The sequence below is a fragment of the Gekko japonicus genome, unplaced genomic scaffold (genome assembly GCF_001447785.1).
Source record: "Gekko japonicus isolate JY-2015 unplaced genomic scaffold, Gekko_japonicus_V1.1 scaffold1636, whole genome shotgun sequence".
Taxonomy (NCBI): domain Eukaryota; kingdom Metazoa; phylum Chordata; class Lepidosauria; order Squamata; family Gekkonidae; genus Gekko; species Gekko japonicus.
Genome location: NW_015176023.1, coordinates 272,706 through 292,902, shown reverse-complemented (window position 1 = coordinate 292,902; position 20,197 = coordinate 272,706). Strand labels below are relative to the sequence as shown.

At 50.1% G+C, this 20,197-nt stretch overlaps 1 protein-coding gene across 1 annotated transcript in view; it reads left to right on the top strand.

The window, feature by feature from the left end:
- The first annotated feature begins 1,932 nt into the window (after nucleotides 1-1,932).
- Nucleotides 1,933-20,197, top strand: part of CNTNAP1 (contactin associated protein 1) — a 63,762-nt gene continuing 45,497 nt past the window's right edge. Inside the window, exons 1-8 of the mRNA XM_015426592.1 lie at nucleotides 1,933-1,945; nucleotides 2,524-2,625; nucleotides 3,938-4,131; nucleotides 9,843-9,990; nucleotides 10,488-10,691; nucleotides 15,642-15,826; nucleotides 16,151-16,294; nucleotides 17,356-17,629. Of these exons, the coding sequence (XP_015282078.1) occupies nucleotides 1,933-1,945; nucleotides 2,524-2,625; nucleotides 3,938-4,131; nucleotides 9,843-9,990; nucleotides 10,488-10,691; nucleotides 15,642-15,826; nucleotides 16,151-16,294; nucleotides 17,356-17,629 (1,264 nt within the window). The remainder of the gene's footprint in view (nucleotides 1,946-2,523; nucleotides 2,626-3,937; nucleotides 4,132-9,842; nucleotides 9,991-10,487; nucleotides 10,692-15,641; nucleotides 15,827-16,150; nucleotides 16,295-17,355; nucleotides 17,630-20,197) is intronic.

Below are 20,197 nucleotides of genomic sequence, written 5' to 3'. Positions count from 1 at the left end.
AACCTTTTTCTTTTCTTGTGACAATCGCACCTCCGAAAGGAAGAAATGCATCTTGTTCTTGCATTGGAGAGTTCAGTTTGTAACCTAGGACTTGCTTGTCCTCAGTGCACAGAAATTAGATCAATCTGATACCATATATATATATTTTAGAAATGATTTTTTCTTTTTTCAGTTTTTCCAATTTTTCGGGAAAAAACAAGGCTTCAGGAAAAAAATGGGGAAAAAAACGTTCCCCCCCCCCCGAATGTTTCCGTTTTTTTTCCGGGCCTTCACATCTCTAGTCTTTCTGCAGCTTTGGACAGGCCTCCGTTGTTTCGTGCAGTGCTTGTTCTGGGAACCTCAACTTACGTGCTTCAGACGAGTTCCAGTGTACCAGTGCTGCACTTATTAGATGTTTGGTGAACTCAAACCACACTTTGGCATGGAGAATTATGATATCATAACCTTCTGCTACTAGTTGATCCAGGATTCCTTGCTTTTGCTTCTGGGCAGCCGTGACTGCTCAGATCACTTAGAACAAGCCTTTTGCGAAGTCTCTGGCCGAGAGTCAGCCACGGTAATGGCTCTTCCCTGGAACTCGCTGCGGAGAATATCCACATTAGGCAGGCTTTTCTGGAACAGGGACAAAAAATAGAGGAACTTCCCATCATCATCTTTGAGTAGCTGAATAAATTCCTGGCCTTCCACGCAGCGCTAAGATCAAAACCCCAGAACCCTGTTTCCTTAAAGCATTCAGTGCATGCCTGTCTTTCCTCAAACACCACACTTGTTGTTTACCTGGATTTCAGTAAAGCTTTTCTGACAGGGTTCCCCATGACGTTCTGTTGGGTAAACCAGAGGACTGTGGACTGGACTGTAGGATAGTTAGGTGGGTGGGGAACTGGTTGGAGAAGCGCACTCAAGAAGAGTGGTGGCCACTGGCATTGCCTCTGAATGGAGGGAGGTGTCCAGTGGGGTGCCACAGGGCTCGGTTCTGGGCCCGGTACTTTTCGATATTTTTATAACTAGATGAGGGTTTGGAGGGGCTACTCATTAAAATTGTAGATAACACTAAATTGGGAGGATCAGCGAACACACCAGAAGATAGGGATAGAATTCAACGAGATCTGAACATGCTGGAAAAGTGGGTGGATGTGAACAAGATGCAAGGATAAGTGCCGGGTTCTACATCTGGGTAACGAAAATGAGGAACACACATAATGGATGGGGGATACCCTTCTAGGTAGCAGTGTGTGTGAACAAGATTTTGGGGTATGGGTGGACCATAAGTTAAATACGAGCAGCCAGTGTGATGCAGTGACGAAAAAGGCAAATGCAATCTTGGGGGTTATCAACAGAGGCATAACATTCAAATTGCAAGATGTCATCGTCCCGCTGTACACCGCATCGGTCAGGCCGCAACTGGAGTGTTGTGTGCAGTTCTGGAGGCCTCACTTCAAAAAGGATGTGGACAGAATGGAGCGGGTGGAGAGGAGAGTGATGAGGATGATCGGGGGCCTGGAGACCAAGCCCTGTGAGGAAAGGCTGAGGGACTTCTTGGGAAGGTTCGGTCTGGAGAAGAGGAGGTCGGCGGGGGGGGGGGCAGGATTGCTCTCTTGAAGTATCTGAAGGGCTTTCCCTTAGAGGAGGGCAGGGAGCTGTTCCTCTTGGCAGCAGAGGAGAGGACTTGCAAGAATGAGTTTAATTTAAGGGCGGGAAGGTACCGGCTGGATCTCAGGGAAAACTTTTTGACAGTCAGAGTTGTGCCACAGTGGGAGAGGTCCATCAATAGCTACTAGTAGCCATGGTGTCTGAGGGGAGCCTCCGCATGCAGAGGTTGTACTCCCCCGAAGAATGCGGGTGCTAGCCAGGAGGCAACCGGGGTGGTGGGTGGTGGGGGAGGTTTGCCTTTTGTGTCCTGCTTGTTGGCAATAGTGGTTAGAGCGTCAGAGTATGACCTCGGCAGGTACAGCCTGCCTGCTTTATTGCTGACTAGAAATAAGGCCCGTTGTGGAAATAAATACAACGGGATCTAGAAAGAGGCTCTGGGAGAGTGCTCTGGCTTTGGGCAAACAGTGTCAGTCTGCTTTTAAAACATGAACCTGGGACCTGCACACCACCAGAATACAGCAAGTTCCATATGCAACTGACATTCCAACTGCCTTGCGGGGGGGGGGGAGTTTGAGGTGTGGAATGGAGTGAAGTCCAATCAGCTTCCATATGCAAAAGACCAGGTTGTCGCAGCAGTTGTGGTGTGGGCGGGACCCGGGCTTTGCCTTCTGATTGGTGGCGATATATGCTGAGGAGCAGTGCCATCAGCCATACACTAAGGGAGTGCATTTTAGAATTAGAACTTTGGCACCCACTACTCAATTATATATAAGGAGAGATTATCCGCAGCAGTCCGTGTGTCTGACGTCAGGTGTCCATTCCAAACTTAAGCCCCAGCACCTGCCCTTGGAATCAGATCTTGGTAAAAGGGCGCTGATTCTTGTCTGGCCCCGGCTCCGATTTCAACCTGCTCTCCCTCTCACCCGTTGACAGGGCATTGTTCAGACGAACTGGTTGGCCCCCTCTACGCTTGGAACCTTGGTGCCTCCTCTCGATCCAGCATCTTCCGCGCTGCCACTTTTGCCCGGCTGTACGGTGAGTTCGGTGTGTGCGGAGCCCAGGGAGGAGCGGACGTCCCAGCTCTCCCGCTTCTTTGACTGAACGGCATCAGCCTTACAGAATAAAACAGGAGCTGATCTAAGCTTGACAGGAGTCTTCCAAAAGGGACTCAGTGCCCAAAGGAGGGCATGATGGTGGCATTCCGCCCTCTATATTTAATGGTGATGGTGTCTGCAACGGGAGAGAGAGGTGGTCTCTAACCACTGGGCTAAGCTAAGCAGCACTGGATGGCTGAACTTCTGCCCTGAGCTCTTATCACGGAATGGTTGGCTACAGATGGGGGTAGTAGTTTTTATATGATCCTTCTAAAATGCCTCGGTGTGAGCCATCGTCTCCTACGGGGGGGGATTAGGTAAAGGTAAAGGTTCCCTTGCTCGAAAACCAGTTGAATCCGACTCTAGGGTTGCGGTGCTCATCTCAGTTTCCAAGCTGAAGAGCCAGCGCTGTCCGAAGACGTTTCCCTGGTCATGTGGCCGGCATGACTAAACACCAAGGCGCGCGGAACGCTGTTACCTTCCCACCGAAGTGGTACCTATTTACCAGAGAGCCAGTTTGGTGTAGTGGTTAAGTGTGCGGACTCTAATCTGGGAGAACCGGGTTTGATTCCTCACTCCTCCACTTGCACCTGCTGATGTGACCTTGGGTCAGTCACAAGCTCTGGCACAACTGTTCCTGAAACTGTTCTTTCAGCCCCACCCACCTCACAGGGTGTCTGTTGTGGGGAGGGGAAGGGAAAGGAGTTTGTAAACTGCTCTGAGACTCCAAGTGAAGGGCGGGGTATAAATCCAATCTCCTCCTCTTCTTCTTCTACTTGCAATGTCTTGCTTTTGAACTGCTAGGTTGGCAAGAGCTGGAGCTAGAGACGGGAGCTCACTCTGTCATGCGGCACACTCGGGTCTCGAACTGCTGAACTACCGACCTTCCACAGCCTGCAGTTCAGCATCTTAACCACTTGAGCCATCGCAGCTCCTTATGGGGGGGATTATCATAGACTAATTTCTCTCGTTCAGTGAAGCCCTTGCTCTTTTGATTTGACCCAATATGGTGCAGAGTGGTCTTCATCCAGATCCTGTCAAGGGGCAGCAATTCAAAGTTTGTTTTAAACTTTGCATGGGGGGGGGGGAGGCAGTGAGGGATGTTGTTTAGTGTCTGTGGGGCGGAGCAGGTGCCCGGAGGACATGCCAGCCCCTGTGGCTGAGGCCTGGGGAGGGGGTGTCGACGGGCCTGTTCCTGCAGTCGGAGAGACGTGTGCCATGCCTCTGCCCTCCCTGCTCTCCCTCCTGTGCAGGGGTTGGCGGCTGGTCACCTGACCCCAACGACAAGCATCCTTGGCTCCAGATTGACCTGACCAGGAAGTGCCGCATCAATGCCATCGCCACGCAGGGGACCTTCAACTCCTACAACTGGGTGACACGCTACATCGTCCTCTACGGTGACCATCCCAATAACTGGAAGCCTTATTTCCAGCAGGGGAGCAACTGGGTGAGAGAGTCGAGGCCTCCTCTGCCCTCTGGCAGAGCGGGTGGCGGTGCATGGGGTCTGAGGGTATTTCCCCCTCTGTGTGCATGTCGGCATCCTTCAGACTTCCGGGATGTGCATGCGCGGAAGCTGATGTGATGCGTTCCGTGCGTCTGCCGTCGTACCTCTCAAGGACTGGCTTCTCGTTTGGTCCATTGTGATCTTAATCTTAAACTAATTCCTACAAAGATTACTCCGTTTGGCAGTCATGTGTGAGACAACGTGGAAACGCATCCACAATAATATGGTTAAAAAATATACAAAAATATGCAGGCTTTAAATATGATTTTTATCTAAAATGGTTGATTGCCGTATCCATTTAATGAATCCACATTTTCATTCATTCTTGTAAGGTTGACAGCTTTAAATAAAGCTAATCATATATAAAACCATTCAAGAACTAAAGTTCAAAAAACAAAGAATTCAGTAAAAAAGGTGACTTAAGAGGAGATGGATAGCCTCTAGCAAAGCAAAGATTTTAAGGAAAACAATAAAAATGTGCAGCAAAGCATTTTAATTAAGGGGGGGGGAACGACACCACTTATGTCCTCTGTCCATTAATTTATTAATTTCATCTGTGGTTGTGCATTTCTTAGAAAGCACTGTAGACTGTTAAGTGTGCCTTGTGACCCTTCCAGACTAACTTTGTACCATATTTAGCAAGGAGGCTCATCCAAGACTCAAATGGTAATGTGCAGTGTTTCCTGTTGGAGATATATAGTCACTACCAAAGCCAGTTCTTGCCACAGAGTGTTTCTTCATACAGAAACATGTTTTAAGATTTTCATTTTCCATATTCTCTTTACGCAAGGATGCCAGTATTTTGTACCCAGTTTCAGTCAGCAACTGCTGATGTGTTGTGGTAATTCAAATAAGTGTCTATTTGCAGAGGTATGAGAGCGCCATTGATTTCTTTTTCTGAAAGAGAAAACTGGTTGTCTTTCCATATGTATCCCATCCTTCCTACGAAGGACAGAGCATAGGAAGGTTCTGGGTCTTGGTGCTTGCAGGATTCCTTGGCCTAAAGTAAAGGTAAAGGTAAAGGTTCCCTTGCTCAAAAGCCAGTTGAGTCCGACTCTAGGGTTGCAGTGCTCATCTCCGTTTCAAAGCCGAAGAGCCAGCACTGTCCGAAGACATTTCCGTGGTCATGTGCCCGGCATGACTAAACACCAAGGCGCACGGAACGCTGTTCCCTTCCCACCGAAGTGGTACCTATTTATCTATTTGCAGTGTCTTGCTTTCGAACTGCTAGGTTGGCAGGAGCTGGAACTAGAGACGGGAGCTCACTCCGTCATGCAGCAACTCGGGTCTCGAACTGCTGAACTACCGACCTTCCATAGCCTGCAGTTCAGCATCTTAACCCCTTGAGCCACCGCAGCTCCTAGGATGCTGTCTAAGAACTACTTAATGACCATGGTTTGGGTTGTGGTTTCTGAAGCCGAGTGATAAAAATCCCCCTTGATTTTGTGAGGTGAATCTCTCAGGATCTAGTTCATTGGACTGCTTGTGTTCGTTCTCATCTAATTGGACGTCTGCAGTTGTCCAGCCAGAGCCTGGGCCTTTCCACACGAACACAGAGTTCAAGGTTTTTCTCTGTTGCCACTGGATTTTCAGCTGAAGCACTCCCAACAAGCCTGCTCACTCCTTCGTGGGGCGGGGTGGCAATTCTCATCCGAGGTTCTTTCTTCTTCGAGTGGCTTCCTGCACCAAACATCACCGGCACTGAATGTGTAGGCCTGGCGTGGGATGCTGGGGAGAGGGTGGGGGTCTTGTTGGTTCACTGTCTGCCCAGCATACCAGCTGGCTCCCTGCTGAGGTTGGCTGAGGCGGGGGTGGGGTGGGTCTTGTGTTTCCCCAGACTGATAGTTTTGGGGGACTTCAGTGTCCACTCTTTGGACTTTAGGACTGCCATGGCATCGTTAGGACTTTCCCCGGTTGTACCGACCCCCACGCACAGAGCAGGCCACACACTGGGTCTGATCTTTTGCGCAGGAATTGATCTGGAGTCAGTGGTGCTTTGCGATGCGCACCGGTGCCTCTTGGGTGGCTCCAAAAGTAGATTAAAAACTGGCTATTTGCTGTGACACATTTGCAGTGTCCTTTTTGGATAAAGTCTCACTCCTCCACCAAGACATGGCTGCTGGATTTGGAGTCAGTAGGAATCTCAGGGCCCTGTCTGTGCAATGGAGTCCATTTTCTGACTCCTTCAATCCGCTTTCCCAGGCAGAAGTTGACAGGGTCCTATCGGCTGTTGGGCCTACTACTTGCTCCAGAGACATGGTAGGAGGAGCTTTGGGAGACATTATAAACCTTTCACTCTCACAGGGTTCTTTTCCCAGCTCCCTCAAGGAGGCAGTGGTGGTGACCCCCCACGTGAAAAAGTCATTGTTAGATGAGAGGGACCTAGCCGGTTATCACCCAGTATCTAGTCTTCCATTTCTGGGAAAGGTGATTGAACGAGCAGTGGCTGAACAGCTCCAGGAATTCCTGGATGAGTCATCAGCACTTGTTGTTGTTGTTGTTCAGTCGCACAGTCGAGTCCGACTCTTCGTGACCCCATGGGCCAGATCACGCCAGGCCTTCCTGTCTTCCGCCGTCCTCTGAAGTTGGCTCAACTTCATGTTCGTTGCATCTATGACACTGTCTAGCCATCTCATCCTTTGCCGTCCCCGTCTTCTTTGACCTTCAGTCTTTCCCAGCATCAGGGTCTTCTCCAGTGAGGGCTCCCTTCTCATTGGGTGGCCAAAGTCTTTGAGCTTCAGTTTCATTATCTGGCCGTCCAGGGAACAGTCAGGGTTGATTTCTTTGAGGATTGACTGATTGGCTCTCCTTGCAGTCCAAGGGACTCTCAAGAGTCTTCTCCAGCACCATCGTTCAAAAGAATCTATTCTTCGGCGCTCGGCCTTCCTTATAGTCCACCTCTCGCAGCCATACATGACTACTGGGAATACAGACTTTTGTTGGCAGGGTGATGTCTCTACTTTTTATCATGCTGTTGAGGTTCGCCATCGCTTTCCTCCCAAGGACCAGGCGTCTTTTAATTTCATGGCTGCCGTCACAGTCTGCGGTGATCTGGGATCCCAGGAACATGAAGTCTGTCACTACTTCCACGACTTCCCCTTCTATTTGCCAAGGAGTGATGAGGCCGGATGCCATGATCTTAGTTTTTTTGATGTTGAGCTTCAAGCCCACTTGAAAGTCATCAGCACTTTCAATCCAGCTTCCAGCCAGGATTTGGGACCAAGACAGCTCTGGTTGCTCTGGTTGACGTTCTCTGGTTACACCTTGATGCAGGTGGAACAGTGCTGCTGATCTTGTTCAATCTGTCAGCTATTTTTGACACAATAGACCATTTGGCCCTGATTAACCATGTAGCCTTCCTAGGTAAGGCCCTGAGCTGGCTCTCCTTATTCTCCAGATTCGGTCTTGGAGAGTGTGGGCGGAGAAGCAGTGTTCCCTCTAAGCTAAGTTAGTGTGAGCTAGCTCACAGCTTTTTAGCCTCCGGCTCACACATTTTTCTCTTAGCTCAGGAAGGATGGCTCCAGAGCAAACTCATTTATGCAGTAGCCCAATCGCTCACTCACAACTTTAATGCCAGTAGCTCACAAAGTAGAATTTTTGCTCACAGGACTCCAAAGCTTAGAGGGAGCATTGGTGGAGAGAGGTGGTCACCGTGGGCCCTAATGTGGAATTCCACTGGGGTCAATTCCCTCCCCAATGTTATTTAACATTTATATGCATCCTGTGGTGGAGATTGTCAGGAAGTTTGGCATGGGAAGCCATCAATATGCAGATGACACCCAACTCAACCTCTTATTTGAGGCACTGGAATTCTGGTCTTGGCCTCCTGCTTGGACGCATTGGTGGAAAGGCTAGGTGGGAGATGGTTGATTTATGTGATCTGAAGAGAAACCACGGTCGTGATCACATGCAGAATTAGCCGTGCCATAGGCACGAATGCCGGGCAGATTTTAAGGGCGCGATCAGACGCAAACATCCGCCAAGTGTCCCGCACCCGTCGGCAACCCGTTTTGCTCTGCCGCAAAAGTGGAGTAAAAAGATACTGGAACTCCATTAAAAATAGGTTTATTTTCAATTTGTTCATTTTTAGCTGGTTAACCACAGCAGCCAGGCAGTTATTTATGATCTCTCCCTCATCACCAGGAGATTTGGACAAGGATAAGGATCTATATATTGTCAATGTATCGATGCTAACCAAACCCCAAACTGAATGATTTGCCGAAGGGCTTTTCATAGAGATTGAAGGGCATGGGGGATAAATCTGAGCCCTGTTAAAACTCCACAGTGTAGATCCCACACTGATGACAACTGGTTTCCAATAGCAACCCTTTGAGTCCAACCCACAAGGAGTGATTTGAACCAGTTCAAGCCACACCCCCTGATACCCACTTCTGCCTCCAGGCACCTCAACAAGATGAAATAATCGTCTGTATAAAAGGCTGCAGATAAATCCAGTAAGAGCAACAGAGAGGCACGGCCTTTGTCTGTGCATAGAAGAAGTCATCAGCTAAAGCTAGCAGAGCTGTCTCTGTCCCGTAGCTCAGCCTGAAGCCAGACTGAAAAGGGTCTAGAGCAGATGAGTTACCCAAGAAGACCTGGAGTTGGTCTGCTACTGCTGTCAATCACTTTGCCCAGAAAAAAGAGTGGAGACAGGTTGCTGTAGTTCTTACCACTGGAGCTCTGTTGTGGAAATTTCAGGAAGTTCACCTAATTTAGAGTTTACACTTTCTGAGATTCTTTTGTAGGCATCATTTTTGCCTGCTTGATTTCACAAAGAGAAATGCTCACATCCCCCCCCGCACGCGGGGGGGGGGGGGGGAGAACCTCTCACCTGGGAAGCTTCCAGACTGTCCTTGCTGTATTTTCATCCTTCTACTCCTTAAACAGTGTTGCATGATGATTTTAAAAATCTTCTATTGTGTACTGGTAAGAGCTTTTCCGGCATCCCTTGCTCAGGGACTGTGGATATCAAGTTCCTGCATGAGAAATACCACCAGCATGAAAGAGGCCTGTTGTTTTTGTTTGTTTGTTTTTAACTTTTTTATTTGTTTTGTTAGTTTTTTGTTTGGTAACTATCTCCTGGGTCCCACCAAAGACTAAGATGTCATAAGCCTTGCCAGGGCTATTTTTGGGCAGGAACGCACAGGAACGGAGTTCCGGCTGGCTTCCAAGTAGGCCACACCCAGCAGGAACTCATTAGCATAATAGGCCACACCCAACAGCAGAAACTCATTAGGATTGGCTACCTTAGGGGTGTGCGGCCTAACATGCAAAGGAGTTCCTGCTACAAAAAAAGCCCTGGGTTTTGACAACAAACAAGGTAACCAGAATAACAAGCAAAAGGTGGGTGTGGCTGGATGAGCACACTTCTGGTAACATGGGGGTGTGGCCTAATATGCCAATGAGCTGTGCTGTCAGGGGTGTGGCCTAATATGCTGTTTCTGCTGTTGGGTGTGGCCTATTATGCTAATGAGTTCCTGCCGGGCTTTTCCCACAAAAAAAGCCCTGATCCTTGCAAACGTTTTTGAGAGACTTCTGAGGGGAACATCCTCTTCAAGGGTAAATCAGGGAAATCAAGGTCACTCTCACATCTGTATCCTGCCCTGTCTGTGGTCAGTACTGATGTTTTGCTTTTGTCCTTTTCCCCCGTATAGACGTTCTTTGGCAATGTGAACGAGAGTGGCGTGGTCCGCCATAACCTGCATCACCCCATCTTGGCTCGCTATGTCCGCATCATCCCCGTGGCTTGGAATCCTCATGGTGCCATCGGCCTGCGGGTGGGCTTTTACGGCTGCTACTACCGTAAGTGACTCCGCTGCTTCACACGTTGGGTAATGCGGCCTCTTTTGAAAAACTGCCACAGCACGGAAGTGTGAACAGTTGGGGCGCTGGGTGTGCACAGGGCATAAAGCACTGGTTGGTTGTTGTTTTTCTTCTCTGCAGAAAAAGGAAATGTGGGAAGATTAAAAACATCTATACCTTATTTTTAATGATCCATACCGAATCTGATTATTTCCTTTGAAATTCTACACTAAATTTCCTCTGAAATACTACACTAAAAAGATCCCATCTGCTGTCATCATTCAGGTGGAAAAGAAATGTAGGGGAGCCGTTTGAGGAATTAATATTTTTTTGTCCTGCTTGATTGGTACCAATATCTATTCTGTGGTCTGAGGTTGGAGTCCAGCGGGACCTTTAAGACTGACACGGTTCAGTTCTGGGCTCGCACTTTGTTCTGTGGCTTCAGACCTGCATGGCTGCCCAACTGAATCTTACTCTGTGGCTTGTTCTCCCTGCAGAATCTGATGTCTTGTACTTTGATGGCGATGATGCGATTGCCTACCGGTTCCGCACCAAAACTGTCCGCACCACCCAAGACATCCTGGGGTTCAACTTCAAAACGATGGAGCGTGACGGGCTCTTGATGTACGCGGAGGGGGCCCAGGGGGACTACATCAGTGTGGAGCTGCGGCAGGCCCGGCTGGTGCTCAACATGAGCCTTGGTGAGGAGGACGTGTGTGTGCTTGGGTGGGGGGGTGACTCACTGCTGACCCAGTGACCAGGTTGGGGTATGGGCTGGGGTTGGGGGGATACAGCATAATTGCCAATGCAGGAAATTGAAAGAAGCCTTGATCTGAGGGAACCCCAAGTGTTAGAAATTCAGCCATTAGCTGTGAGGCGTTTGTGAGTTTTGCAGATAAAGTTTTGTCGCTCCGTCAGGACCTGCCTGCCAACATTGATACAGTATGTGAACTGGAGTCCCCTTGGCTGTCTTTGGGTCCAGTGCTGGACGAATTCAGCCGACTGTCCTGGGCTGACAGTGACAGGATCCTGGGTCCTGTGAAGCCCACCACTGCCACGTAGAACCGTATCCATCATGGCTGATGAAAGCCACTGGAGATGGCATACGGCCCCCCCTGGTTGACATTATAAATCTGTCCCTGAGTTCGGGGGTCTTTCCAGGGAGGCTAAAGGAGGCGGTTGTGAGACCACTCTTAAAAGAAGCCATCCTTAGATCCTACTGACCTGTCCAACTACCGCCCAGTATCAAACCTGTTGTTCCTGGGCAAAGTAGTAGAGAAAGTAGCAACAGAACAGCTCCCGGCTTTGCTGGAAGACACTTTGGCTCTGGATCCATTCCAGTCTGGCTTCTACCCTGGCCGTGGGATGGTCACCCTCACAGATGACCTCCGTAGACAGCCGGATCAGGACAGGTCAGTGCTGCTGTTATTACTAGATTTGACAGCAGCGTTTGACCTGGTGACCGTGACCTGTTGACCCACCGCCTCACCAATGCGGGTATCCGTGGGACAGTCTTGAAATGGGTTGTCTCCAGTGTTCCCTCTAAGCTGAGTTAGTGTGAGCTAGCTCACAATTTTTTGGCCTCTGGCTCACACATTTTTGTCTTAGCTCAGGAAGGGACGGCACCAGAGCAAACTAATTTATGCAGTAGCCAAATCATGAGCTCACAACTTTAATCCCAGTAGCTCACAAAGTAGAATTTTTGCTCACAAGACTCCAGAGCTTAGAGGGAACACTGGTTGTCTCATGTCTCCAAGGTCAGGGACAGAGGGTGGTGTTAGGGGAGAATGTCTCACCACAATACCCTCGGGTGTATGGTATTCCGCAAGGGGAATTCCTCTCCCTAGTGTTATTTAACATCTATATGCGCCCCCTCTCCCAGCTGGTATGGAATTTTGGGCTGGGTTGTCACCAGGATGCTGATGACACCCAGCTGTATCTGTTGATGGACGACCATCTGACCACTGCCCCAGATACCTTGGCCAAGGGCCTGGAGGCTGTGGTTGGGTGGTTGAAGCAGAGCTGGCTGAAACTAAATCCATCGAAGGCTGTGGTTGGGTGGCTGGGCTGGGGAATTTTGGGGTTAAGGTGCCAACTCCCAGCTCTTGACAGTGTGTCACTAACACCAGTGCCGGGCATCAGAAGCGCCAGGTCAGGCAACTGGTTCACTTCCTGTCTCTCCCCGGACTTAGCCACAGTAATCCACACAATGGTCACCTCCAGACTAGACTGCTCTAACTTGCTCTACACAGGGCTACCCTTGAGACTGACCCAGAAATTACAGCTGGTCCAGAAAGAGCGGCGTGGGTTTATACGGGAACTTGGTTTGAGCCCATATTGAACCGGTGCTTCACCAGCTCCACTGGCTCCACATTGAGTTCCGGATCAGGTTCAAGGTTTTGGTGCTAACCTTTTAAAGCCCTAAACGGTCTAGGACCAGCATACGTTTGGAACCGCCTCTCCTGGTATACCCCCCAAAGACAGTAACTTTCTGGTGATCCCTGACCCCAAAAGTATCCGTCTGTCCTCAACCAGAGCTAGGGCCTTCTCAGCCTGGCTGGAACACTCTGCCAAGCGAGAGGCAGGCCCTGCGGGATCTGATGCAGTTCTGCAGGGCCCGAGGCAGCAACGGTCCCCATCTTAGATTGGCTCCTTTGTCTGTTCTTCCTCCAGCCAATCAGAAATAAGATTTTACTTTCCCCACTAGGTAGTGGGTGCCAGGTTGCCTTTTTAGGTGCCATCTTTAAGTGTCAATATTATGGTAAAAACTTTTTAAATTAATTAACTTTTATATTTGTTGTGTTACAGATACTGTTGTAACCCGCCCTGGCCCTGTTACACAGGGGAGGGAGGGCTATAAATAAATAAAATTTGCCACAAAAGAGTAGAAACAAGAAAACTCTGTATTGCCATGTGCATGGATGCAGTTTATCTTGTGCTCCTCACATCCCTGCGTGGTGAGAAGTGCCTGCTTCATGCCACAGGGCTTAGCTCCCTTTGGATGAGGGAGAGCACTGAAATGTCTTTATAAAAACATAATCCATGCATATTGGAATCAGATTTTAAAGCAGGCGGTTCATCTGTTAACTCAGACTCTGATTCCCAGGAGCAGTGTTCAGTCAAGGACTACTCTTTCTGGGTTGTCATTCAAACTGCTTCTAGACAGTGACACGAAACCAGTCGGTGTTGCGAACCTTTGCTATAAGGAGAGCTGCTTCTAAGTAAAGATAGAATATCCTGAGTTTTGTTCTCTCCAAGAAGGCAGTACATGGACTAGGAAACATACCAGAGATGAAGGTATCCGCTAAGCAGCCCCGAGAAAACCCTATGAAACAAAAGCATTATTTCTGTGGAAGCGCAGCTTAACTTGGTACACCACTTTGCTAAGAGAAAGATGAAAGTAAATTACCCACACCATGGTCAAACCAGTGCTGAAGCTCAAACAGAGACCATGGCAGAGAAGCACTGTCCCAGACCAGTGTTCCCTCTAAGCTGAGCTAGCTCACAGGTTTTTAGCCTCCAGCTCATGGATTATTGTCTTAGCTCAGGATGAATGGCCCCAGAGCAAACTAATTTATGCAGTAGCCAAATCATTTGCTCACAACTTTAATGCCAGCAGCTCAGAAAGTAGAATTTTTGCTCACAAGACTCCACAGCTTAGAGGGAACATTGGTCCCAGTGCGGTGTTCTTGTGTAAGACATAAGTGAATTGACCTCCTTCCTCAAGAACTGCCCCCTGGTCCCGTTCCCTTCCACCCTCGCCTTAGCCTCTCTCAGCACAGAAACAAGGGAGAGCCAAGAGCAGCCCCCTGGCTCCAGTCCCCCTCACGCCGGGAGAGACATCCGGCCAGTCGATGGGGCTGTCACCGGCTTCTGAGCCTCTCCTCAACACTTCCTGGGTCTTCTAGGGGCAGCCCGAGGCACCTGTCGACAGCCAGCGAGCTCCCCATTGCACTTGTTAAAGGTAAAGGTTCCCTTGCTCGAAAGCCAGTCGAGTCCGACTCTAGGGTTTCATCTCCGTTTCAAAGCCGAAGAGCCAGCGCTGTCCGAAGACGTTTCCGTGGTCATGTGGCCGGCATGACTAAACACCAAGGCGCACGGAATGCTAACTGTCCGTGTTTATTGTCAAGGGGTGTCAAGGGGTGCTGAGTGGCCCGCGCCACCTGTGACGGGTTCCCTTAGCTACCCTTTCAGAAGGATACTGCCTGGATCGCGTCATCCTGGCTTCCTCCACGTGGATAGGCAGTCCAGCTGGAGAAGGGTGTTTTGGAGCATCCACACCATGTCGTGCCCTAACCGGCCACTGTGGGTGTTTTCCTCTGCTTCGTTGAGTTCTTTGCCAAGCCTGGTTTAGTCCGTATTGAAATAGGATACAAGATGAAAAGCAGTGGCACAGCAGTATGTGTAAACAAGGAAAAAATGCACGTGCCCAAATTCAACCACCAAAAAACCAATAATTTTGTAGATTTTATAGATATAACGCATACACTTACTCATAACAAATTTTCCTATGACACAATTAAACAGACGGGTAGAAATTCACAGGTAAAGTTTTTTCGTAAACATCTTTGTAATCATTATTTCAAAAGAGCCCTTGAACTGTAAGGATGTGATAGTGTCTCTGTCATCTGACTCCGGTTATAAATCCCATTTCAATAATTTTTTAAAGAATTTTTAAAAGAGCCAGTTTGGTGTAGTGGTTAGGAGCATGGACTCTAATCGGGAGAACCGGGTTTGATTCCCCGCTCCTTCTCCACATGCGGCTGCTGGTGTGACCTTGGGTCCGTCATAAGTTCTCTCAGAGCTGTTCCCTCGAGGGCAGTTTTCAAGAGAGCTCTCTCAGCCCCACCGACCTCAGAGGGTGTCTGTTGTGGGGAGGGGAAGGGAAAGGGATTGTAAGCCGCTATGAGACTCCTTTGGGTAGTGAAGGGCCATGGGGAATACATCCAACTCTTCTTCTTCTTCTATTTAATGTGTCATAGGAAAATTTATGAGTAAGTGTATATGTTATACCTATAAAATTATTGGTTTTCTGGAGGTTGAATTTGAGCACATGCATTTTTTTCTGGTCCAATCCATGACATTTCCAGTGAAGGATCTGGTAGTAGGTGATGTGAAAGATCTCAGCACAGATGTGAAAGATGAGAATCAGGGAAGCCACTGTCAGTGTGAGTAGACAGTACTGACTTTGATGGACCAAGAGTCTGTTCAGTATAAGGCAGCTTCAAGCGCATGCATGCGTATGTGTGTCTGTGTGTGAACACATTTTTACATCTTTCTGTCTGTCTCTCCTGCATCACATCTAGTTTATCAGAAGCATTCTTTGTGATATCTCTTTTTCTCTCACAGCACAGCTGGCTATGCCTCTGGAACTGGTTTCTGTTAGGCTTCCTTTTCCTTGTTTGCAATATCTACAGCTGCATTTGGGGCACTTGCTTTGTGTCCCAGACCTGTAGACCTCCCCACTTGGCTCCTGGTGCAGACCTTCTTGGCTGCGGAGGGTTCCCTCGGCCTAGCGAATGACCAAAGACAAGGCCAGGCAATCGTGTGTTGAGGGAACTCTCAGAGGCACCTCTCCGCAACGGCCGGCCTTCTGCTTCCCTCTTCACACTGTTGCCTGTGCCCCACTGACCCCTGTCTCCCCCCCCTAGGCAACAGCCTACTCAACACCAGTGGAGGGGAGACGACGATGACGCTGGGAAGCCTCCTGGATGACCAGCACTGGCACCAGTTCCGCCTGGACCGCTACCGGCAATACGTCAACTTCAGCCTAGACGGGGAAGTGCTGCGGTTCCGTCTCAATGGGGCGTTTGAGCAGCTTGACCTGGACACTGAGGTTGTGCTGGGGGCTGGGTGAGACGGTACCCCCCACAAGACCAGTAGCTAGCTCCGCCTCTCCCCACCCTGGCCTCCTCTTGGACGGCTGCTCCAAGCTGTGTGGGCCTGTGTGCGTGAGCCCGGGTGGGGCCAGGGAGGGGGGTTGCTTGTCTGCCCTTCCTTCTCCCGTGCCTCCTAATGCTCCCCTGACCCCTCCCCGCCCAGGAGACCTGGACCCCTCTCCTGAGAGGGGGAGGCCTGTGCTGAGCCCCAGGGACACCACCTCCCCCCCCCGGCTCCCAGCTGAAGGGAACCGCCCTCTCTCCCTCTGGCTTCTGTGCAGATCTTCTTTGGAGGGGTGATCAGCCACAAGAAGCAGCGTCTTGCCTACCGGCCCAACTTCCGCGGCTGCATGGAAAACATCGCCTACAACTTGATCTTCATTAGCAACTTGGCACTACGCCGCTGGCCCAACATCCAGTTCGAGGTTAGGGGGAAGGTGGGGTGGGGTGGGGGCAGAGGGCAGTGGTGAGGTCAGGAGGACTGGAATCACGGACACGTTTGGTGTGGTGGTTGAGTGCGCGGATTCTAACCTGGGAGAGCCAGGTTTGATTCCCCCCAGGGCTTTTTTTGTAGAAAAAGCCAAGCAGGAACTCATTAGCATAATAGGCCACACCCAATGGCAGAAACTCATTAGCATATTAGGCCACACCCCCATGTTGCCACACCCACCTTTTGCTTCTTATTCTGTTTACTTTGTTTGTTGTCAAAACCCTGGGCTTTCTTTGTAGCAGGAACGTCTTTGCATGTTAGGCCACACACCCCTAATGTAGCCAATCCTAATGAGTTTCTGCTGTTGGGTGTGGCCAGTTATGCTAATGAGTTCCTGCTGGGCATGGCCAACTCAGGAGCCAGCCGGAGCTCCGTTCCTGTGCGTTCCTGCCCAGAAATAGCCCTGATTCCCCCACTCCTCCACTTGCACCTGCTGGATGACCTTGGGCAAGCCTTAGCTCTGATAAGAGCTGTTCTTAAAAAAGAGCAGTTTCTCTCAAGAGCTCTCTCAGCCCCACCTACCTCACAGAGCATCTGTTGTGGGGAGGGGAAGGGATAGGAGTTTGTAAGCCGCTCTGAGACACCTTCAGGTAGTGAAGGGCGGGGTATAAATCCAATCTCTTCTCTTCTTCTTGGCTTATTTTGCAGAACTTTTCCTCATTCTCCTGTGGGTTGGGGAAAACCAGGCAAGATTCAAGGATCTGGAGATACACACACACACACATGGTTTCCTATACCACCCACCTCTGATGGCCCGCCAGACATTACTCAGCTACTCCCACATTTATAGTCAGAGCCACAACACTAGCTAAAAGCTGGCCTGTCCAAAAAAATGCAGAGACGTGCAACATTTAGTCATAAAGATAGTATAGGCCAATAAAGGCCACATTTGCCTGGCATAGCAGAGTTGTTGAAGCCCCAACTAACCCTGCCTGTTGTGGCTGAAAACCCGCCTGCCTTCTCCTTCCCCTCCCTCTGCCTCTTCCTTCCTTGCAGGGCCATGTGGGCAATTACTGTCATGACAACCTCTTATTCCCCTTCACCTTTGCTGGGGTCAACAACTACCTGGAGGTGCCAGGCTACCCCCGGAGTAACTCCTTGTCCATCAGTTTCGATTTCCGCACGTGGGACTTCGTGGGACTGTTGCTGTACACGCCCTTTGCAGACGGCCTAGGCTGGCTTGAGATGGTGCTGAGTGACGGTCAAGTGAATGTCACCATTGGTCAGCCCAAGTCCGAGACGAAAGCCAAGAAGCTGGAGTTTGCAGCAGGTATGAGGAAAGGAAAAGGTCAAGGTGTAGCCCCAGGCTCCCGTGGGACTCCCACGAGGGGTGTGGTGGAACTGGCCAGAGGTGGGCACTAGTTGACTGGGAGAGGGGTTGGGAATCTGAGTCCCATGTGGGGGGAGAAGCAGGATTCCCGGGGTCTGTGGGGCCACGTGGACCACCTGGCGTCTCCTCTGACTGGCTGTGGCTCTCCAGGGTTTCTAGTGGAGGTCTTTCACATAGTCCTGGCAGGGCTATTTTTGTAGAAAAAGCCCAGCAGGAACTCATTAGCATAATAGGCCACATCCAACAGCAGGAACTCATTAGCATATTAGGCCACACCCCTGACAGCACAGCTCATTCGCATGCTAGGCCACACCCCCATGTTACCAGGAGCGTGGTCATCCAGCCACACCCACCTTTTGCTTCTTATTCTCTTTACCTTGTTTGTGGTCAAAACCCAGGGCCTTTTTGCATGTTAGGCCACACACCCCTAATTGTAGCCAATCCGAATGAGTTTCTGCTGTTGGGTGTGGCCTATTATGCTAATGAGTTCCTGCTGGGCGTGGCCAACTCAGGAGCCAGTCGGAACTCCGTTCCTGTGCGTTCCTGCCCAAAAATAGCCCTGGTCCTGGTTGCGGAAGGTGCCGGGGGCTGATCCTGGGGCCTCCTGCCTGCCATGCAGGTGTTCGACCACTGAGCCGTGAAATATTGAGTCCACTGATGTAGCTGCGCTTCCTGGTGGCACTGGTTTTCCATTCGGAGATGGGGGCAGATGGAGAAGGGTTGTTGTTCCTGTTGCTGCCTTCCTTCCTGGGTCTCTGTTGACTGTCCCGGGGAGCTTCCTTGGGAATGAGACAAAAGCACCCCCTCCCTCGCCAGCCGAGCGCCGAAGAATAGATTCTTTTGAACTATGGTGCTGGAGAAGACTCTTGAGAGTCCCTTGGACTGCAAGAAGATCAAATCAGTCAATCCTAAAAGAAATCAATCCTGACTGTTCCCTAGAAGGCCAGATCATGAAGCTGAAGCTCAAATACTTTGGCCACCCAATGAGAAGGGAGCACTCCCTGGAGGAGAAGACCCTGCTGCTGGGAAAGATTGAAGGTCAAAGAAGGCGGGGACCAGTGTTCCCTCTAAGCTGAGTTAGTGTGAGCTAGCTCACAGTTTCTTAGCCTCCAGCTCACACCTTTTTGTCTCAGCTCAGGAAAGATGGCTCCGGAGCAAACTAATGTATGCAGCAGCCAAAACGCTCGCTCACAACTATAATGCCAGGAGCTCACAAAGTAGAATTTTTGCTCACAAGGCTCCACAGCTTAGAGGGAACATTGACGGGGACGTTAAAGGATGAGATGGTTAGACAGTGTCATAGATGCAACGAACACAAAATTGAGCCAACTTCAGAGGACGGCGGAAGACCGGAAGGCCTGGCGTGATCTGGTCCATGGGGTCGCAAAGAGTCGGACTCGACTGTACGACTGAACAACAACAACAAAACTACAGCCCTGACCTGGATAACCCAGGCTAGCCTTGTCAGATCTTGGAAGCTAAGCAGCATCGGCCCTGGCTGGTATTTGGTTGGGAGGCCTCCAGTTTGGATGGGAGACCTCCAAGGAATACGAGGGTTGTGACACGGAGGCAGGCAATGACAAACTACCTCTGAACATTTCTTGCCTTGGAAACCCCACCGGGTTGCCAGAAGTCAGCTGTGACTTAACAACAAGAAGACCATGTGTTATGTACGCAAGCCGCCACAAGGGGCCCGCAGGAAAGAGAGGAGCTTGGCTCCACAGAACAATAGGGACCTCGGATCCTAGTTCCCCCCCCTTGCCGACCAATAGGCTCATTGGCGGGAAATTCAAACCCTCCAATGGGTGTGGGGGGCGCTGGGCCGGGTGTGTATATAGTTGGCCTTGCAGGGCCGTTGTGTGTTCTTATGTTAAGTACGAATAAACGTGTGCAACTGCATGTTGTCGTCCGAGTCTTCCATGCGGCGAACCCAGTACTTTTCACAATGTACCGTTTGTTAAAAGGCCTTCCTGAACATTTCCATTTTACATGTTCTGCAGAATGATAAAAACATGGGAACCATCTTGGCCACTCACAGGATGGCTCATTTGGAAGTCTTTGCTCTGATTAGTGAAGCTGTCACAGTGAAGCATACTGAGAGAGGTGATTCTGTAGATGAGGGGTCTAGGGTAGGAAGGGTTTTGTAGGTAATAACCAGCACCTCGAATTTTATCTGGAAGCTAACTAGAGCAACTGCAGATTAGGTGTAATAATTGGAATTCACTGCCACAGGAAGTGGTGGCGGCTACAAGCATGGACGGCTTCAAAAGGGAATTAGATAAGCATATGGAGCAGAGGTCCATCAGTGGCTCTTAGCCACAAGGTATAGATAGGGACTCTGGGGCAAGTGATGCTCTGTCATCTCGGTGCTTGGGGGGGGGTCAACAGTGGGAGGGCTTCTGGCCTCACTGGTAGACCTCCTGATGGCACTGGTATTTCTGGCCACTGTGTGATACAGAGTGTTGGACTGGATGGGCCTTTGGCCTGATCCAACATTGGCATCTCTTA